Raw genomic sequence first — 21,661 nt, 5'->3', positions numbered from 1 at the left:
TCTACTCCATTCCATTCTATACAGTGCTATCAGGTTAATCAGTCTATCTAACCCCTTTTACATGGCCTCCATCAATTGTCTTTAAAGCTACCCACAAGGTAACCCTACACTTCCAATGCAAATCAAAGTGAAATCAGGCTTTGGAGTCAGAGGGACCAAACACATATCTTGATTTGCCCAGACAGCCCTGGTTTACATCTGCTGTTCTAGCGTAATCATTACCGGCGCTCTCTTTTATTCTCAAAAGGTGCCCGTTTAAATGACAAATATATGGTCACCATAAATCAAGAGATGCTGAGTTCAAATTCCAGGTAAGAAACTTAATGCTGTGTAACTTTAGCAAATTATTTAAATTCCCTGGGCCTCAATTTTTCTCATCTGTAAAATGAAGGTAATAATACTCATCATTAAAAAACAATGTGTGAAAATCTTAGCAAGATGCCCAAACATATTGAGCAATTAATAGAGTTGCTATAATTATGTCTCCCTTCAAATGAGACCCCTTCAATCCAGCCAGATCCCCAGCCTCCCAAAGCATGCCTTGTTCATGACCCCTCTGAGGTCTGCTGATGCTATTTCCCCACCTATCAAAACCCTCCCTATAACGGTCAGTGCTCAAGTTCCAGGGGGGGAAAAAATCCTCCCTATCCTGAAAGTTAAAATATGAGGTCCTCAGCTGATTTCCCTCATCACTAAATCCCTGCAACTCATAACTCGTGACATTTAATGATCCACTGGCTTACATGTTCCCTGGACTATTTATTCTATGTAAATACATTTGTCTCCTCCACTAGAGACTGTTCATTTCTTAAAGTAGAAAATGTTCTCTCTGCCACACAAATCCTGTAACCCCTAACCAGTGCTGTCCACCTGCAGCAACTGCTCAGTCTAAATGAGATCTAAGAACCTAGCATTCTCCTAGGCAAGACTATTTTCCTTGGGGAAACAAAATGTGGATTCATAATCACAGTACCATTCTTGATAAATTGTGCTGGTCATGGTGGCTTACATCTACAGTTCCAGCTACTCAGGAGGCTGAGGCAGGAGGATCACTTGTGTGCTGAGATAACCTCCCAGGCAAAAATTCCCCTTGTCCTCTTTCTGGCTTAGTTATCCTACCAGCTCTCATTTGGCTGCAGGGTCTTAAATGAGCAGGCTTCTTCTATCTGGGCCTTCGTGTTCTCATCTACAAAATGGAAGTAGGGAATTGAATGATTATTTCTGATCGGAAGATCTCCCCTAACTCACAGATTCCCTAAAACCAAATAGCCTAATACCAATTCACGGTAAACAGCCTAGGGAAAGGGTTTTCGTCTGAAGAGAGGCTGTCATGGAATCAATAATAAAAAGACTAAGACTCTGCTACATAGCTAGGCAGAGGCATTTCACAGACAAACCCCTTAGAAAGGAAACAGATGTGAAAACGGTCAACCTCGACAGTAATGAGAAATATATATACATGGCACATGGCTACATATGTAACAAACCTGCACATTGTGCACATGTACCCTAAAACCTAAAGTATAATAAAATAAAATAAAATAAAATAAAGAAATGTATATTTTTAAAAATGCAATGTCATAGCCTTTACAATTCCATTTTCTAAATACCCAACACATTACTAGTGGTGGCATAAACATCACAGACCTTCTGGTGGATTGATAATTCTTTCAAAAACTTGGAAATTAATCATATCTTTTGGCTAAGAATGTTCTGAGAAAAGAATCCTAAACACAAACAAACAAAAACATTTCCTGCATATCTAACCCTAGTAAAAACCTGGAAGTCAAAACAGGGAGGGATGAGTGAGTCTGCAAGTCACTCCGTCCATATTCTCCATGAAGAGTACGGTCTCTAGCTGGCAGAGGACAGTTCAGGGTAGAGATCTGAGAAGAGAAGAGGACGTGTGCAAGCAGGGTGTTAGGAAAGAGGATTGACTGAGAAACAGGTCAGAGCTGTGAGGAGTACGAGCATCCTCGTGGGGGCTGTGGATATTCATTTAAGCGAGTCCAGCTGGCACGGTCGCAATTGTTTCTGGGAGCAGTCGGCCACTTGGGTGTAGGCCTGAGGAAGTGGGGTAACCAGAAAACGCTGCAACCAGATTTAGGATTCCACCGAACGACAACCATGGTGGGAGAGGAGGGCAAGAGGATCTTTATAATGCAGGACTGTGGGTGCTCACAAAGGGAAGAGGAGGGGGCCCTGAGAGGGTACACAAGAGGGTATCTGCTCATGCACACGACAATTATGGGGCATTTGCTGGGTTGTAGGCACCACTCCAGGTTCTGGGGCTACTGTATGGAGGAGTGAACAAAATCAGTAGTGCTCCCCTCTTCAAGAAGTTTAGAGTCTATCAAGTGAGATAAACAAATATTTACTGTAATACCAGAATAAATGCTATAAAGAAAAATGAAGCAAGGTGAGGGGTGTGGGGGTGGAAGACGATCTGTCCCTCTGAGATGACATTTGAGCAAAGGCTGGAATGAAACAAGAAACAAGCCATGCAAAACAAAAAAAAGAAGAAGAAGAAGAAGAAAAGAAAAAAAAGAAACGAGCCATGCAGAAGAGTCATCCAGGCAAAGGGAATAGGCAGAGAAGCAAAGGGTCTGAGGCTGAGGAGCGTTTAGCATGTTCCAGGGAAGCGGCTGGCCTAGCTGTTACAGGAGTTCGGGGCTACTACTGCAAGCTGCTGCCCATTCTCTCTGCCCATTAGGAGGCCCTGGCCATGGTCCAGGGGACTGGCAGCCTCAGCTGGGAGAGGGCAGTCCTGGTGGTCAGAAGGGGACAGATTTGAAATACACTCTCACACGAGAGCATGTGATTTCCATGCGAGCAAATTAGTCCTCAGAAAGACTGGCCTGCTCCTGTTTTTGCAATACAACTCTTGGAAAGCTGTCATTTCTGAAGTCAGGGAGCTATTTACTTGAATTTCAGAAGGAGATACTCATTTCTGCTCAGTTTGATTTCTATGCACAAGTTATATTTGGAATGGCTCTTTAAAGAAACACAATTCCTCGCCAGGCAGGCATCCGGGTAGTCAGTCATTTATACACAGATCTGGCACATAAAACGCAGCATGTCACAATCAATCACCCTTCTGAAGGCCTGCTGTCCAAATCTCATTAGGCTGAGCTTCTGGGTCAGCCAGTTTCCAAGAGGATATAAAAACGTATACAACCTCCTCTTTCCCAGGATGCAGTTAGGTTCGAAGAGAGCCTTCATCTCAATTGGTAAACATGTCCTAATTTCATCAGTGACAGCATCAGATTGAAACATTTCAAATCATAATTCAGGAACTTAAGAGATTCCTACACGAAGTAATCAACGCTAAGGAAAAACCAAATGTGAATAGTCACATCACCACTTTCTGGCTCCCAGGGTGGACTAAGAAGCTTCGTTCTCCACAGGCTTCTTAAACAGAATCTTTGTCTCTCCAGCCATTTTCTGTAAACTAATCACCACTCTCCTTGCAAGGCTAAAGAAACTTCTTCCATCCAGGCTGATGGGGAAAACAGATCTTCTCTATTTCCCTTCTGTAGTTTTAAATTATCGACTCTCCTTATTTTAATCCCACTCAAGAAAGATTAGGATTTTTATTTTTATTTATATCTACCTAGGTTTACAGAGATAGATACAGAATTATGATAACATAAATAAGAAAGAAAAAGAAAGAAAAGCAAGCCCAGGGACCTAAGAGGAAACAGGAGCTCCTCCACAGAGTCAGATGCCCTCTGACTGATGGTTCCATCCCCAGCAGCATTCACTCCTTACCTGTTTGCTGAACAAGGAACATACGAAGCAAAAGGTACAGCAGAGTCCTATACCTGTGGCAAAGGGTGATTCACTGTTTCAAAACTTCCCAGTAGCAGCCACCTGAAACTGTCCAGGCCAATTGTTCAGGAAAAAAAGACTAGAAGGAAGGTTTTTTCCCAAGGGCTCTCACAAAGAGGAAACTGAGACATAATCAACAGATGCCTCAACAACTGTAATGGAAGGAACAGGTTTCATTGTGCAATGCCATAAAACAATGAGGAGAGAGTGAAGGGGCCTTACGAATCGCTCTAGGCATCCGGCTCACAGCTCAGGACAAAGCCCAGTGAACTTCAGAACATAACCACTGAAGGCTTTAACATTTTTTACTGAACTAACTATAACAACTCACACTTTTAAAAAAATCACTGCTTTTCAAGAAGATAAAATTCATTCAATATTATTAGCCAAATGAGTAAAGAGGGGAATCAAAACTCAAATGATAAACTATTAGAAATAAAAAATGATGCCAACGCAGGTGGATCACCTGAGGTCAGGAGTTCAAGACCAGCCTCGACAACATGGTAAAACCCCATCTCTACAAAAATACAAAAATTAGCCAGGCGTGGTGGTGCATGCCTGTAATCCCAGCTACTGAGGAGGCTGAGGCAGGAGAATTGCTCGAACCCGGGAGGCAGAGGTTGCAGCGAGCCAAGATCACGCCACTGCACTCTAGCCTGGGCGACAGAATGAGACTCCATCTCAGGAAAAAAAAGAAAAAAGAAAAAAAAGAAAAAATGAGAACACCGCATTTAAAAACTTACAGGAGGGGCCAGGCGCAGTGAGTGGCTCAAGCCTATAATCCCAGCACTTTGGGAGGCCGAGGCGGGCGGAACACGAGGTCAGGAGATCGCGGCCATCCTGGCTAACACGGTGAAACCCCGTCTCTACTAAAAATACAAAAAAAAAAAAATTAGCCGGACGTGTTGGTGGGCGCCTGTAGTCCCAGCTACTCGGGAGGCTGAGGCAGGAGAATGGCGTGAACCCGGGAGGCGGAGCTTGCAGTGAGCTGAGATCGCGCCATTGCACTCCAGCCTGGGGGACAGAGCAAGACTCCGTCTCAAAAAAAATAAAAAATAAAAATAAATAAATAAATAAAAAATAAAAACTTACAGGAGGAAGCCAAAACTGTCCTCAGGAGAAATTTTACAGACTTAAATGCATTTATTAGAAAATAAGCATAAAAATAAAATAATTTACCTCAAAAGGCTAAAAAAAAGTAAATAAGCTTCCAAAAATAGAAGAATTACTAAAAATAAACTAAACAAAACAAAGATAATTTTTAATTTAAAAGGCACATAAGAAGGCACTAAAGCCCAGCTCTTAACTCTGGAGCCTAGTCGTGTCGCAGCGGGGAAGACACACCTGGAAAACAAGCAGTACGGTGTCCGAAAAGGTACCTTGGGAATGGGCTAAAATCCACTGACTAATACCTGGCAGAACCTTTACATCAAATGTTCAAAATCACTCCATTTGTTTTTCCTTTCTAGACATCTAGGAAGTACTGGAACTTACAAAGCATTTTCCACGGAATGCATTGTTCAACCCTCCCTAAATGTATTATGTAATAGCCTAGTCTAAGAGGATAATGAAAAAAACAAGATTCTGAAATCAGTCAGATATGAGTTGAAATTCCTGCTCTGCCCACTCACAAGCTATGTGACCCCTGGCTAAGTGAGTTACCCTCTCTGAGCCTCCATTTCCACGTACATAAAATAGAAATGATGTCCACCCCACAAGACAGTGGACAAAATTCAGTGAGCTGTTTCTGCATTTTCTGACATATAAGTAAACTGGTTCAACGTTTCTGGAGTGCCATTAGGCGATATCTATCAAAAGTGCAAACTGGCCAGGCTCAGAAGCTCACGTCTATAATCCCAGCCCTTTGGGAGCCCAAGGCGGGAGGATGGTTTGAGCCCAGGAGTTCGAGACCAGCCTGGGCAACATGGGGAGATCCCGTCTCTATAAAAAATAAAAAAATTAGTCAGGTGGGATGGTGCATGCCTGTGTTCCAGCTACTGGGGAGGCTAAGGTGGGAGGATCGCTTAAGCCCAGGAGGTGGAGGCTGCAGTGAGCTACGATTGTGTCACTGCAGTCCAGCCTCAGTGAAAAGTCACTCAGTGCAAATTCATGAAATTATAAACTGACCTGGCAATTCTATTTCTAGGAATTTATCACATATATATACTTGCATATTTGTGAAATAACTAAAATAATTTATAACAATGTGTATAACAGCAAAATGGTTGAAATTAATTGATAAATAATAAACTACCTCACACAATTTAAAAAATGGTAGTAAAACTGTTAGGAGTAGATCTAAAAAAATAAGGATGAGTGGGCTCTTTATGTGCTAATATAAAATAATAATCATGCTGTGTGTTTAAAAAGAAAGCAAGGTGCCAAGTAATATATACAGTATTTTTTCACTGATGAAGACAAGACCATATACACATGTTGGCTTCTACATGCATAAAATAGGTCTGAAAAGACACAGACAGACACACACAAACACTGATAGCAATGGTTGCCTATAAAGGGAGGCGGGTGGCTGAGAATCAGGAACGGGACCGAAGCTTCACACTGCATATCCTTTTGTACTTTGGAATTTTCAGTCATATAAATAGGTTATCCCTGCATTTTTTTTCCAAATTAAAGAGAAACGCATGACTAGAATTATCTACCAGATATATTAAATTTTAAAAGCAAGGGGCAGAAGAGCATGTCAAATAATTCCTTTCTTTTTTTTTCTTTTTCCTTTGGGATAGGGCCTCACTCTGTTGCCCAGGCCAAAGTGCAGTGGTGCAATCTCGGCTCACTGCATCCTCCACCTACCTCCCAGGCTCAAGCAGTCCTCCCACTTCAGCCTCCCAAGTAGCTGGGACTACAGGCGTGTGCTACCACACCCGGCTAATTTTTGCATTTTTTTGTAGAGATGGGGTTTCGCCATGTTGCCCAGCTGGTCTCAAACTCCTGGGCTCTCAAACAATTCCTTTTGAAAAAAAAAAAAAAAATGTGTGTGTGTGTGCGTGTATGTCTAAAACATTTTGTGGATGTTTATTTCCCAGAGCCTAAGACAGAGCCTGGCACTCAATAAGCATCTACCAAATGAATGAATGAATGGTTGCGTACAAAACTTGGTTATCATTAATTACCTCTGGAGAGTGAAGTGGGGTTATTTTACTTTTCCTTTTTCATCCTTTAAGTGATATTTGCATTTTTCCCAACATATATATATATATACATTGTTTTAAAATTTAGAATAAACTTAGTTTGAAATTATTTTAGCAAATATTGAACATGAAAGCAACACATATAATTGAGCCCATTCGATGATTCGGATTTAACGCAACACTATGTCTTCTCATTTCGGGTATCCCCAGGAGCCCTTGTCACCTTTGGTCTGCAACACACAAAGTGTTCCTCACATCACAGTTGTCCCTTGCCCCTGAGCTCTTCACAGATATTTAGTTACTGTTAAGTAGTTACTATTAAGCTGGGGACTCCTGTTGGCTTAAGTATTATAAACTTGAATTTTCCCATGGAAGTAACAAGCAGTTATCTTGGAAATAAATTGTTAAGTCCCTGAAATAGAAATAGCCATCACAAAATCCAGGCACTTTGAATTCTACAGGAAAAATGGAGCCCCCCACTGGAACTCACCCAGAGACTTAAATGAATCATTAAGATTTTAAGAAAGGAGAGATGCATTATCAGCCGACTACAGAGAAACAACAACAACAGAATGTCAACCCTGAGAGTAAGGGCTTCTTCAGCTGAATACTATGTGATCTAGCTGTAGAACAAAGGAAGAATCATGTGTACTATTTAAGCTATTTCACTTTTTCCTTTTCCGCACGTAGAGTTGAATCTTCATGATTAAATAGATAATGTGATTCAAATGTATGTATAGAGAATAGAATATGTAGAATAGAGACCCCAGGAGCTAAAGCCCACTTTCTCGGCTGACCAGATGACATGGACATCAGTTCCGTCCCTCAGAACACATGGCTGTGCTGTCCCTCCCCATGAGGTGACCACTCTGTCGGGTGCTCTTAGCCCTCTGCAAATACCAGCTCATTTATCCACTTACAGGGTGAATTAGTTTTCTGGTGCTGTTGTAACAAAGTGCCACAACGGAGTGGCAATGTATTGTCTCCATGGTTCTGGAGGCTAGCAATACAAGATCGAGGTGTCAACAGGGCCACAGTCCCTCTGAAGCCTCTAAAGAAGGATCTGTTAGAGATGTCTCCTGGCTTCTGGTGGCTCCTTGACTTGTAGCAGTGTGATCATCCCTTGGCATTCTCCCTGTGTGTGTGTGTTTACAAATTTCCCTTTTAAAAAGACACCAGTCATATTGGATTAAGGACCCAGCCTACCCCAGTATGACCTAAAAGTAACTAATTTCATCTGCAACAATCTTGCTTCTAAATAAGGTCACATCCTGAGGTACTTCGGGTTAAGACTTCCACATAATTTTTAGGTGACACAATTCAACCCATAACATTGGGTTTGCTCCCAGGCCCCTTTCTGTATAGTAAGCACAATTGTTAATGAATAATAAATAAATACTACACAAACTAAAGACCCACGAACATAAAGAGAAGGGGCATTAAAAACCTAAGTCAAATGTTCTATAAAGACTTATTAAAGGCCAGTTATTTGAATGAAATTACATGTGAGTAAATTTTAAAAGTCTGGGGAGAAAAACAACTAAAAATCTAGAACTCTGAACTCTAAGTGTTTTAGTTTTTGCTATACTTCAAAGAAACCAAAACAAAGAAACCACAAATTATAAAGGATACATTTAGAGTATGATTTATATCGGAAACACTAAATTTGAAACTTCTAACAATTAACACCTAACAAAAACAAATTTTAAGCCTTGGCTTTACATCAAAAGATTGGTGAATGTTTTAAGTTCTTTACTTAAAAAACTTTCTTAATTTAGGCAACACCCTATTAGGAACAGACATGGAAAGATGCCCATGATATAATGTTAAGTAAAAAGTTTAAGTTACAAAATATGCAAAGTATCCCCCCTTTTCCCCTAAAAGTTGCAATATATTTGAGAGCATGTTTGTGAATGATTTTGAAAGAATTGGGCCCATTACGAATGAATAAATCTAGACAGTGATCATCATCGCTGCCAACGTCACAAAAGATACAGCCAGAAACTATCCATCTCCTGATGTAAATATATGACACTATCTATAAAGGTGTTTTTACCCCAAAATGAACCTGAATCTGATCTCTATAAGTACTAGTTTACAGGAAATGCAGTAGACAGAGGCACATGATAAAGAACACCATAAAGGTGCAACCAGCAAAATGCAGCCTAAGGGAAATACTGTTAGGAAAAGCAACTTGGTTCTTCAACAAATAAATTGCAAGAGGGAAAAAGACATAAATGTGCACCTTATAAATCAAAAATAGATGTAAGGAGGCTGGGCGCAGTGGCTCATGACTGTAATCCCCCACTCTGGGAGGCCGAGGCAGGGGATCACTTGAAGTCAGGAGTTCAAGACCAGCCTGGCCAACACGGTGAAACCCCGCTTCTACCAAAAATACAAAAATTAGCCAGGCATGGTGACACATGCCTGTAGTCTCAGCTACTCGGAAGGCTGAAGCAGAAGAATTGCTTGAACCTGGGAGGCAGAGGTTGCACTGAGTCCACATCTTGCCATTGCATCCCAGCCTGGGTGACAGAGTGAGACTCCATTTCAAAAAAAATAAATAAGTAAATAGATATAAGGAGATATATCAACCAATTGCAACGTATGGACATTATTTATATCCTGATTCAAACAAAAAACCTTTTACAAATGCATCTATGAGAAAACCAATAAAACTGAACATTTCCTGAATGTTTGATTACAATGAAGAGATACTGTTAACTTCCACAGCATGATAATAGTATTGTTCTTATTTTTGGAGAGGCATACTGAAATACTTACAGATGAAATGACAGAACAACTGGGATTTCCTTCAAAGTAAAAGAAGGGGGTAGGAGGAGTGAATAGAGGTAGAACCAGAGTAAGACTGGTAATGAGTCGAAAGTTGTTGGAGCTGAGTGATGGATAGATAGGGGCTCATCAGACTCTCCTATTTTTATACATATTTGAAATTCTCCATAATAATTTTTTTTTAATTTGCTTGGCATATGCACTTGGGAAAACTTTTTGGTAGCGTTACTAGAGATGAAAAAAATGCATACCCTATCGTGCAGCAACTCATTCCTAGATATATGCCCAGCAGAAATGTGTACATAGTCACTAAAACACATAGAAAAATCTTCATAGCAGGACTAAGCATAATGGCCCCAACCAAAAACCTCTCAAATGCCAATGCAGTAGGGGGATCAACAAATAATGGTATATTCACATAATAGAATAGTATACAACAATGAGAATGAAGATTTACAACTACACATGCCAATAAGGATAAATTTCACAAAATGTTGAGCAAAAGAAGCCAGAAACCAAAGAGTATATATGGTATGATCCCACCAGGAATAATTAATCTATACTACAGAAAGTCAGGTGGGCGTTACCCTTGGGAGGAGGCAGGAGACAGTGCCCAGGTAACAGGAGGCAGTTCTTCCGTCGGATGGTTCTTTTTCACGATCTAAGTACTAGTTACACGGATGCAATTTGTGAAAAGTCATCAAGTTGTGAGCTTACACGTACTTTTTCTGTATGCATATTATACTTTAACATTAATACTTTAAATATTTTTTAAATTTAAAAAACCAGAAAATTAGCACTTTGGGAGGCCAAGGTGGGCGGATCACTTGAGGTCAGGAGTTCAAGACCAGCCTGGCCAACATGGTGAAACCCTGTCTCTACTAAAAATACAAAAATTATCCGGGCGTGGTGGCGGGTGCCTGTAATCCCTGCTGCTCGGGAGGCAGAGGCAAGAGAATCACTTGAACCCAGGAGGCGGAGGTTGCAGTGAGCTGAGACTATGCCATTGCACTCCAACCTGGGCAACAAGAAAGAAACTCCATCTCAAAAAAAAAAAAAAGAAAAGAAAATTCTGATTTAGTTAAGTGTGGGATGGGTCCCAAGAATCTGCATTTATAAAAAGCTCCCTGGTGGGGCTGATGCTGTTGGCACCAAAGGCCACACTTTGAACAGGACTGAGCTAAGCCACTAGTGTCCAAATACACACAAGAATTTCCAGAAACAAACTCAGGGGCCAATCCATGCTCCCCATGGCCTCCCTCATGTTGCTTTGGCCAGGGTTAGAGGTTTTCTTCTGAGTGATGCTCAATCTCCCCTGTCTGCAGCACCCTGACGGCATGATATTCCAGAGCCTGCATGCCATATGCCTCCAAGCTACTGGCCAGCCCATGTCCTCACAACCTTCCAGACATGCAGGGAACCAGCCTCACTGCTCCCCAGGCCATGTCCTATGAGCCTGTCTCAACTTGCATCATTCAGGCCTCAGTTCCCTCCACCTGGAATGTTCTCTGTGTCTTGAACTCTTCCGCACACTCATAGCTTAGTTTGAATGCTACTTCCTCCAGGAAGCCTTCTCTGATTGCCCCCACCATGACCAATCCCTCCTCTAGACAGCTGTGAACACTATTCATACCTCACAGTAAGCACAGACCAGCCTGCCCTGTGCCACAGCTGATTGTGGAGGTGGAGGTCTCCTCAGTTGAATGTCAGCTTTTTGAGAGCAAGGGAGCCCAGTCAACACCATCTGCCAAATAGCATCAGGCTTGGTGCCCAGTAGATGCTTGCTACACATCTGCAGAAGTGAAATAAGCACTTGGAATCAGACAGTCAGGTTTCAATCTGATTCTGTCTTTCTCAAGAAATATGACCTTGGGTGCATTGCTTAATATCTCTGAGCAGCACAAGGTTACTTGGAGAACTAAATAAGAATATCGCAGGAGTAGCAGGCTGAATGGTGTTCCCCAAAATGACAGATCCAAGTCCTAACCCCAAGACCTGTACCGGGCGCGGTGGCTCACGTCTGTAATCCCAGCACTTTGGGAGGCCAAGGTGGGCGGATCACGAGGTCAGGAGATCGAGACCATCCTGGCTAACACGGTGAGACCCCGTCTCTACTAAAAATACAAAAAATTAGCCGGGCGTGATGGCGGGCGCCTGTAGTCCCAGCTACTAGGGAGGCTGAGGCAGGAGAATGGTGTGAACCCGGGAGGCGGAGCTTGCAGTGAGCCGAGATCGCGCCACTGCACTCCAGCCTGGGAGATAGTGCGAGACTCCGTCTCAAAAAAAAAAAAAAAAAAAGCCTGTGAACATGACTTTACCTGGAAAAAATTTCTTTACAGACATAATTAAGTATCTTGAGATGAGATCATCCTGGACTTGGGGTAGGCCCTAAATCCAGTGCCGGGTGGCCTTAGAAAGGAAGAGACTTAGAGATGGCCCTGTGAAGACAGGCAGAGATGAGAGTGATCCTGGCCAGGCCAAGGAACACCTGGAGCCGTCAGAAGCTAGAAGAGGCAAGGAAGATTGTCTCCTAGAGCCTTCAGATGGAGCGTGGCCCTGCCCACACCTAGATTTTAGACTTCCTGCCTACAGAACCACAAAAGAATACACTTCTGCAGTTTTAAGCTACCTGGTTTGTAATGATGTGTTAGAGTTGCCCTAGGAAACCAATAAAGCCAACGTCAAATAAATACTTCTTTTTTTTTGTCTATGTCATCACCAAGACCTGAGATTAATTTCAAAGCTTTTAATAAATATGGATTTTATACATTCATATTTTATTTGGAAAACACATATATAACACTCAGTATCTACCAAGGGCTATTCTAAATGCTTTATAAATATAATTTACCTAAACAAATATTAAGATAACCTGAAAAGTGGTACTATTATTGTCATTTCCACTTTAGAGAGGGAAAACTAACAAATAGAGATTATTAAGTAACTTGTGCAATGCAGAGCTAGTGGACGTCAGAGTTAGGATTCAAATCCAGGCAGTGACTCCAGGGCCACTGAGTATGGGGCTCCTTTCTGAATCTTGATCCCAGGCACAGGCCATCTGTGTCATCCCTCCTGGAAAAGTCATCCTGCTCTAGGATCTGACCTGGCACCACCTTGCAGACCACACTTTCCCGCCACTTCTCTAAGGGTAAATCTCAAGACTTCATTTCTGCTCAAGCCCAGTGGACAAATGCTATTTAATACCATGGTGGCTTCACGCAGCAGCTGCTGGGCGGCCTCTCTGTATTTACATTCACACTTAATCTCCCCTTTGCTGCATGTGTTGAAGGCCTCCTGAAAGGATGTCATCGCTGAAGATCAGCAGAGCAGGAAGCTTTTCTTCTGGTGTCTTTTGCCGGACATTTCCCAGCTGTGCATAGCCTGCCTCGATTATTTATGTAGGGCAAGATAGGACCCTATTTCAGAGGGACTTTGTAGGCTAGATACTAGGCTAAAAGTCTACAGGACGAGTTTTTCAGTTTGGTTACAAAAGACTGTCCTATGAAAGTGAAGACACACAAGGAAGATTAGGATTATCTATTATAATCTGCAGACACGTCACCTCCCACTCAAACCCACCCACTCACAGGTCACTGGGGACGTCAAATGAAATCCGTACAACAGATCTCCTCCTCCATGGAGGCAACAGGGTGCAGCACGGAGGGAAGAGCCTACGCTTGGAAGGCACAGGGTCCCGGGTCTAACCCTGGCTGGGCCTCTTAGCCATCAGGGTGTGTGACCCTAGACACTCCTTAGCCTCTGAGTCTCACTTTCCTCACCAGCGAAAGAAAAGTGGCAATTATGACTTGCCTCTGAAGCCTGCCTGGATTCAAACCCTGCCTCTGCCACTGACCAGCTGTAGCACCCGGGGCGAGTGATTTGATCTCTGAGCCTCGACTTCCTCTTCTGCAAAATGAGGTAACAGCACTTAGCTCCCGGTGCTGCCGACTCGCCTAAATCCCTGAAAGTGGGCACACGGTGGTGCTTGCCATTCTGACTGTCAGGATGGCAGCTGTAAGTTGCCCAGCAGAGTGACTGACATGGAGGAGGAAGGATCAATAGATATCAGTTTTCTTTCCTCTGTGTGTGACCTAATTTGTGGCTAGGCCCATTGCCAGCATGAGTCACATGTTCTAAAGGCGACAATGCTGGCTTTGTCTGAATTAAGTAAGGACACGCAGATGTTGGAGCCTGATTCTATGTGGACATGGGCATAGACACGTCGATTTGGCTATTCGCTCAGCCTTCCCCTTCCTGGGTACCGCTTCTCTCTGCCTCTGCGGCCATGGTGACAGTGAGGGCCCACAGCAGCCAGGTTCACACAGACGACCCTGGCCACGTGACTCAGTGGCCCATGGTTTATGATTGGTTCGGGTGGGCCAGAAGCCCTCCCTGGGAAATGAGTATTGGGATAGAAAAAGAAAGAACTCCCAGCCACTCTCCAAGAAGCTGGCCTGAAACCTACGATGCTGACAGGCTGGTTCTCCACCACGAGGACTGCAGGGGTGCAGGAAGCCAGAGGGAGAGGGTGGGGAGGAGGCACAGAGTAGATGCACAGAGAAGTCAAGATGAGAGGCAGAGAGAATACAAGTGAGGGCTGGTCCCTGGTGGCTCATATGTCACTGAGTGCCCTAAGACAACCCGGAGTCCTGATGAGAAACTCCCTGTTTTTGGTTACCTTGGCTATATAAATAAAAATGATAGGAGGCCACTGTTTAGGACTAAGCTCCTGTACTAGGCCCCAACAGAGCAGAATAAAAATCAAAATGGAGTCACCCATGCTAAAGTTCCACATTACCAAATGGAAACTGAGTTGTTATCTGGCTTTCCAAGAAATCAGGAGAGACAGATAGCAGCCTATTTCCCAAACAGGCCAGTTTCTATTGGCATGATAATGAAGCTCCCTCCATTTCAATCTTTAACTTGAAGTCACTTGATGTAACCAGTTATTTCTCTATTGCTCTGTCTCCATGTCCCTGTCTTATAAGGAAAGTAACTTTGAAGTGACCAATTCACTTTGTGTTCTTTGTTTCTGCTTTCTTCAGCCCTTCTTCTGAATATTAAGCTAGGCTCTGCTGGACTCACTGCAACATTTATTCAATTTTATGGAATAAAGTGTTGCTCAATTCTAGAATTGCAAATATAGCCAATTGAGATCTTTCAACTAAATTTGTTATAATTTTGTCCTTACAGCTAATAGGATTCTGTTACCTGTAATGGAGGGAGCCCTTATACTCACTATAACATCCTGATGGCCTCTCAAATTCCACGGAAACAAGGCTTAACTCCCCACCTTCCCCACTTCTACCAACTCACCCAACTCCACTCCCACACACACCAAATCCCACGAGCAAATTAGAATCACCTAAAATGTTTTTACAAATAGGCCAACCATCCTAAAATCTAAATTTAAAAACATACCAATGCCGGGCATGGTGGCTCACGCCCGTAATCCTAGCACTTTGGGAGGCCAAGACATGCGGATCACCTGAGGTCAGGAGTTCGAGATCAGCCTAGCCAACATGGCAAAACTCCATCTCTACTAAAAATACAAAAATTAGCCAAGTATGGTGGCGTGTGCCTGTAATCCCAGCTACTCGGGAGGCTGAGGCAGGAGAATCACTTGAACCCGGGAGGCAGAGGTTGCAGTGAGCCGAGATCATGCCACTGCACTCCCGTAGGGACAACAAAGCGAGACTCTGCCTCGAAAAAACAAAAAACAAAAACCAAAACAAAACAGGGCAGAGAATAATTTTAGAGAATTTATAGGAAACTAGCAACAGAGGAGATGTATTTCCTTGTTTGTTCCATTAGAATAGCTCAGATCTGGGTCAGAACTTATGCCAAGTTCATCACGGCCACATAAAATTGGAAGTGGCACTACTCATCATCCACATCAGACAATCTTTTACAATGCACACTTTTAACGTGCAAAAATTACTATTTTCCATACTAACCCATGGTCATTTTAAAAGCATCGTAGTAAAATAAAAGAAAAACACACACAAGGCAGCTGTGTTTTATAGGAGATAAAACTAGTCCTAGAGACGAGAGTTTCTCAATATGCCACAAGCTAGTGTGTGCCTTGAACATGTAATCTCTTACTGACTTAGTTTTCCAATCTGTCGAGGGGAATGTAAGAAATAATATCACCACCGACCACCATCATCTACCTTCCAAAATTATTGGAAGCATTCAGGGAAAAACTTTAGACAAATCGGATTTAATAGCGTTTAACTGAGCAAAGAATGATTCATGAATCGGGCAGCCCTCGGAATCAGAATACATTCAGAACGACTCTGGGTCATATAACATTTATGGACAGAAAAAGGAAAGTGATATGCAGAAAACAGAACTGAGGTACAGGAACAGCTAGATGGGATACAGCTGGGTGTTTGCTTTATTTGAACAGGATTTGAACTAGTGGCCACCTGCGATTGGCTGAAACTCAGCTAATGTGATTGGGTGAGACTCAGCTACTTGTTATAAGAGTAGGTCGCAAGTCTGTTCACACATGCGTTTAGGTCACAGTTTACTATGTATGGAGAAACATTTAGGCCAAACTTAAAATATGTAAGGAGGCAGCTTTAGGCTACATTTAATTTTTTAACAATTTTCCCCCTTTAGATCAACCTCTCAAGATTGAGAGGTTGGTAAATTTGGCAATTTTGAGAGGCTGACTAAAACTTTAGGCATTGAAGTCACTCTGTCACCATCATTAACAGACTTATTTCATCTCAAATCCCACTGGAAAACAGCAGAACAGTGGGTTTTGTAAGATGGAAACAAGGACACAGAAAGAGAAAAAAAACCTGACTGATTATTTCAGGTTACTTGTTTTTTAGTGGGGTTTAGAGCAGAGGGGACTTTGTTATTATGATGCAATCTCCTGTTTTCAAGAGTTAAAAAATTTTTTTTGGTCTGTTTTGGGTCTCTGCTTCCTTAAAGTTTCAATTTGATTACATCGCAGTTACCATGATTGAGTCCATTTTGGTTTGGACTGGTCTGTTGGGGCCAGTCTAGAACAAAGACCTCCCATAATTTTGTTTAACAAAAGAATCAAATGAGCAAACAAAGTCTTACAGCAGATACTGAGAACTGCAGAAAAGAACAAAGAAACCGAGAAAAACAAGAGCCTGTCAGATGTAGATATTTTTGCAGAGAAGCAAAGACCAATCAGTAAACTAGCATCACATCCAAACCTTGGCTTCTAGACCCTGTTCCGCTACTGTCAGGCTTGCCAAGGGAACATGGCCCACTTAACCTCAAAAGCGAAGGGATTTTTTTTGTTGTTGTTGTTGTTTTTTGAGACGGAGTCTCGCTCTGTTACCCAGGCTGGAGTGCAGTGGCGCAATCTCGGCTCACTGCAAGCTCCGCCTCCCAGGTTCACGCCATTCTCCTGCCTCAGCCTCTCCGAGTAGCTGGGACTACAGGAGCCCGCCACCACACCCAGCTAATTTTTTGTATTTTTAGTAGAGGTGGGGTTTCACCGTGGTCTCGATCTCCTGACCTCGTGATCCACCCGCCTCGGCCTCCCAAAATGCTGGGATTACAAGCGTGAGCCACCGCGCCTGGCCAGGGACTGTTTCTTATGAGGCAATGCCATGTAGAATGTTCCTAAGGGAACAGTAGCAAGGACAGTTCAATGATCCCTCCTGGAGACACCTTCTGATTCCTAAGTCTCCTCCCTACATCAATCGTGGCATCAAATTGATAGTAACTGTAATCCACTTTATGTCTAACAGAAAAAAGGGTCTGAAAGTTAGACAACTTAGCCAAGATCATCCAGCAGTTAACAGGCAAGAGCAAGGATTTAAACCAAGTTCCTGGGACATGGAATGGACACTGCATCCATTTCCCCTATTCCCTTTTTGTTTCATTTTGATTTCATTATTACCCCCTCCAGACCACTGCAAAAGCCTTCACCTCCCTGTGCTCTAACCTATCAGCTATTGAGGGGTCCTCTTCCCCAAACTGAATTCCACGTACACCCTGGCTGACAGCATCCAGCAAGGTGCACCGCAGAATGCAGGGACTTTCAATAAATGCTTGTCCAACAAATGAAACCTCTGCTGGAAGGCCTCCTCACCGTCCTCCTCTAAAACTCCCTGGAGGTCAAGGTCCTCCAGCTCTGGTTCTCCCTAACTTTGGTCAATTTATTCCATGAGTACCTATTTCACCCTCTGTCATGTCCTGAATGTCTGTGTCCCCTGACATTTCTGTGTTGAAGCCCTAACCTCTGACATGATGGTGTTTGGAGGTGGGGATTCTGGGAGAGGTAATTAGGTTTAAATTAGGTCATAAGGGTGAGATCCTCATGATGGAATTAGTGCCTGATGGGATTAGAGAGAGAGAAGATCTCTTTTCACCCTCTCTCCAGGAGCCTGCACCCAGGAAAGAGCATGTGAACACACAGCGAGAAGGTGGCTGTTTACAAGCCAGAAAGTGAGCCCTCCCTAGACAGCAAATCTGCCAGCACCTTGATCTTAGACATCCCAGCCTCCAGCACTCTGAGAAATAAATGCCTGTTGTTTAAGCCACCTAGTATATGGTATTATTCCAAGAAACTGAATGGAGTAGGACACTCATATTGGAACCACGGTCTCCTACATGCCCTAGACATGCCCTACTCTCTACCTGGAACACCCTGTCCCTAACTTCCTTTGGTCACCCTGCCACCAAATTATACTTAAAAACCCCAATCTCTGAATTTTGGGGGAGACTGCTTTGAGTAGTAAAACTCCAGCCTGCCACTCAGCTGGCTCTGCTTGAATTAAACTATTTCTCCACTGCAATTCCTCTAAATTGATATATCGGCTGTATCTGGCCAGCAGGCATGAAGAGCCCATTGGGCAGTTGCACGCTTTCAAATGAAAGGATATATCTATGGGAGAATAGCTTCTATGAAGATATTACTCCACAGAGGACCTGTCCTGAAGTCTTGTGTTTGGTTAATGTACTAAGGTATTAAACTAATAAACAATATATAGGAATCAATCATGCACATGTTCTCACTCTCTCTCTGTTTTGTTTTTTGCATCTTCAATTATGAGGGCATCTATTTATGATTTGGTGCTTGTGAAATGCACTGGCCCCAAATGGAAAAATCATGATTATCTTATATGTGTCCTCTACATTGCAAAGCACCCAGTGGGCACTTTAAGACCACTAGGAAATGTAGTAACTAGGTGAAAGAATACAAACAAATGGGATGACGGAAGAAAACCAACACCCCAAGATTCATCTGTTAAACTCAATATTATATTATTTAAGCAACCTAATAATTTTTCCTCCCAAAGAGGTAATGCTGGTCTGCCCTGGTCTACTGTTGAAAGTTGAGAATTTCCTTCTCCAAGGTAATAAGTATTGATGAAAGTCAAGAGACAAACTAGGCTAATACCCTCAGATTACATTAGGATTCCAATTCTTCAGTTCCCTCCTTCGGTCTAACAATGTTGTTGCAGTTCAAAACCTTGTAATGCATTGGAAGTTGTGTAAGCTAAAAGACATCTTCTAACTTGATCACCAGAATGAAGACCTTAAAATATATTGCTTTTCCTTATTAGAAAAAAAAAGTATGAGGAAACTTTCCAATCAAATCTAAAGGGACCAAAATAGAGCAACATATGGAAAGAGATTATGGGATTAACTAATTACATGATATGCCTTAGAATGAGAAACGGGAAGCTTTCCAATCTTTTTGAGGAAATGATTGTAAATTCATATTCGACAACTGAATTCTATGCCTTTTATATTAAAACAAAACCAAGAAGCAAAGACTAAGAACATTAGTAGGAAAGTAGTTTAAAAGAATGAATAAGACCTAGTATCTGATAGCACAACAGGATGACTATAGTCAATAATAAAATAATCGTACATTTCGAAATAACTAAAAGAGTAATTGGATTGTTTGTAACACAAAGAATAAATGTTTGAGGAGATAGATATGCCATTTTATATGATGTGATAATTACACATTGCATGTCTGTATCAAAATATTTCTTGTATCCCAGAATATATACACCTACTATGTACCGACAAAAATTAAAATTTTTTTAAATAAAAATGTTAGTAGGTTATTTTATTCAGTAACACATATTAAGTCTCCAAATAAGCCAAGAGATGTCTATTCAGAAGCGTGAATTTGCATCCAATGTTAATAAATAAACTCTAATTTTCTACTTCTGTCTTTGGGATTTCCAACGTTAGTATTTTAACAGCAACATAAACAGTAAGTAGCATTCGTTCAGGATTCTCTTCAATGACAATAACGATTCAAAGAAATTTGTTTTGGTGAACTGAAATTTAAATTAGCAAAAATTGACAGCTATACTTCAAGCTGTTTTAATTGCCCTATCTAAGACAAATAAGTGTTAAAAAATCAATACAAATGTATTTTAATGAAAATATATAAACTCCCCATAATATAAACAAGTGATGAGATTCACTAAATACATCCTCTCTCTTCCTCCCTCTCTTGCACGCACAGGCACGTACACACACCAGTAGGACTCTTACAAACAGTAGCTGAACAGCTAAGGAAAATGATAAGAAAGATTACAGGTAATTCTATAATCAATGATTGTAATCAAATCTTTGTAGCTAAAAGAACAGGCTTAGGATGGACTTATTGTTAAGCCAATCAAAAATTTAGGTGCCAAACCCTAGTAGCAGATATTTCCCACAGGCTATTTTTACTTTCATAATCCCTTTTCTATGAACACATACCCTGAATTCAGAAGAGTATGGAAAACAACAAACATTAAGAAGGCGAAAATGACAAACAGCACTGCGTGTGATGAATAACAGCACTATGGCATGACAGTTCTGGCAAGTGCCAATCCTCTTCCTCACACCCAAGCTCTTACAAATGAAGAAAATAGCTGATCAGGTAAACATGTTTGTCCTTACCCTAAGCAACGTCAAAATTGGCATATTGTGGTGGGGAGAAGAGAGTTAAATTTTTAAGCGCTGAGGTGGCCATCAGATGCTAGATAGTTATTCGTTTCTCCTTTGATGACATACAATTTGCATTTTTACCCTAACTTTACTTTAACTTTTACCTTTGGTAAGTGCCTTAGAATAATTCATTGCTCTAACCCAAACAAAGCAAAACCAAGCAAAACAAAAGGTAAAGAAGTGGAAAACCAACATAGCAACATCGTTTGCTTCAGTTTCTTATAATAACATTCCTCGCAACCTATGTAACCTGGCACAAGTCTTCTTAACTTCTGTCTAAATGCTTTCTGCTTCTGTGCAAAGCAATCGCTAAAATACTGAATATATTATATATTGATTGCATTGACATTAAAAAGCAATATTGTGGGTGCGTTTGGAGATAAATTCTATCTTTCCCTGCCATCAGCACTTACCTTCTGGGAAATCACGCGGCTGTACCACATAGAGAAAGATATGCACTAGTTCAAAGAGAATGCCAATGGGTCCAGCTTTATGGGAGTCTTCGGTCTCATAATTTGTTGCAGGCAATTCATAATTCCAAGCCTTAGGAGCATCTGTGGATGAAGGCTGCCCTCCTGAAAAGGTGTTCCCGCACAGCCCCAGCAGCAACAGGGAGCCGAGTACGAGGGCCATAGCTAGCAAGATCCTCCAAACATGAGGTAGAACTGGGTGCCTCCTGCCTCAGAGCTTCTAGAAGCCTTGGGGAAGGCAAGCGTGTTCCTGAGCAGAAGAGGAGCAGGAAGCACTGGATCTGCTGAATCTTCAGTTTTCTGTCTGAGGCTGGCTTGAGGCGAGGGACGCAGAAGAATGTTCTCCAAGGGGGTCATTCACTCAAGGCACCATCCCTGGCAGGAAGAGAAACAGCAGCAGAGTCATCAACGCATGTAACCTGCCTGCACCTGGAGCTGCCCGGAGAGGAGGCTGCA

General features: G+C 42.2%; 1 protein-coding gene across 10 annotated transcripts in view; it reads right to left on the bottom strand.

The window, feature by feature from the left end:
- PROM1 (prominin 1) overlaps positions 1-21,661 on the bottom strand; it is a 154,784-nt gene that overhangs the window by 85,986 nt on the left and 47,137 nt on the right. For all 10 annotated transcript variants that reach the window (XM_058430231.1, XM_058430234.1, XM_058430235.1 and 7 more), the window contains one exon: positions 21,149-21,580. In XM_058430231.1, coding sequence (XP_058286214.1) covers positions 21,149-21,368 — 220 coding nt within the window. In that variant the 5' untranslated portion in view covers positions 21,369-21,580. The remainder of the gene's footprint in view (positions 1-21,148; positions 21,581-21,661) is intronic.

This window comes from Hylobates moloch, unplaced genomic scaffold (genome assembly GCF_009828535.3).
Source record: "Hylobates moloch isolate HMO894 unplaced genomic scaffold, HMol_V3 SCAFFOLD_17, whole genome shotgun sequence".
NCBI classification, from domain to species: domain Eukaryota; kingdom Metazoa; phylum Chordata; class Mammalia; order Primates; family Hylobatidae; genus Hylobates; species Hylobates moloch.
This window is presented reverse-complemented; position numbering and strand designations above follow the sequence as displayed.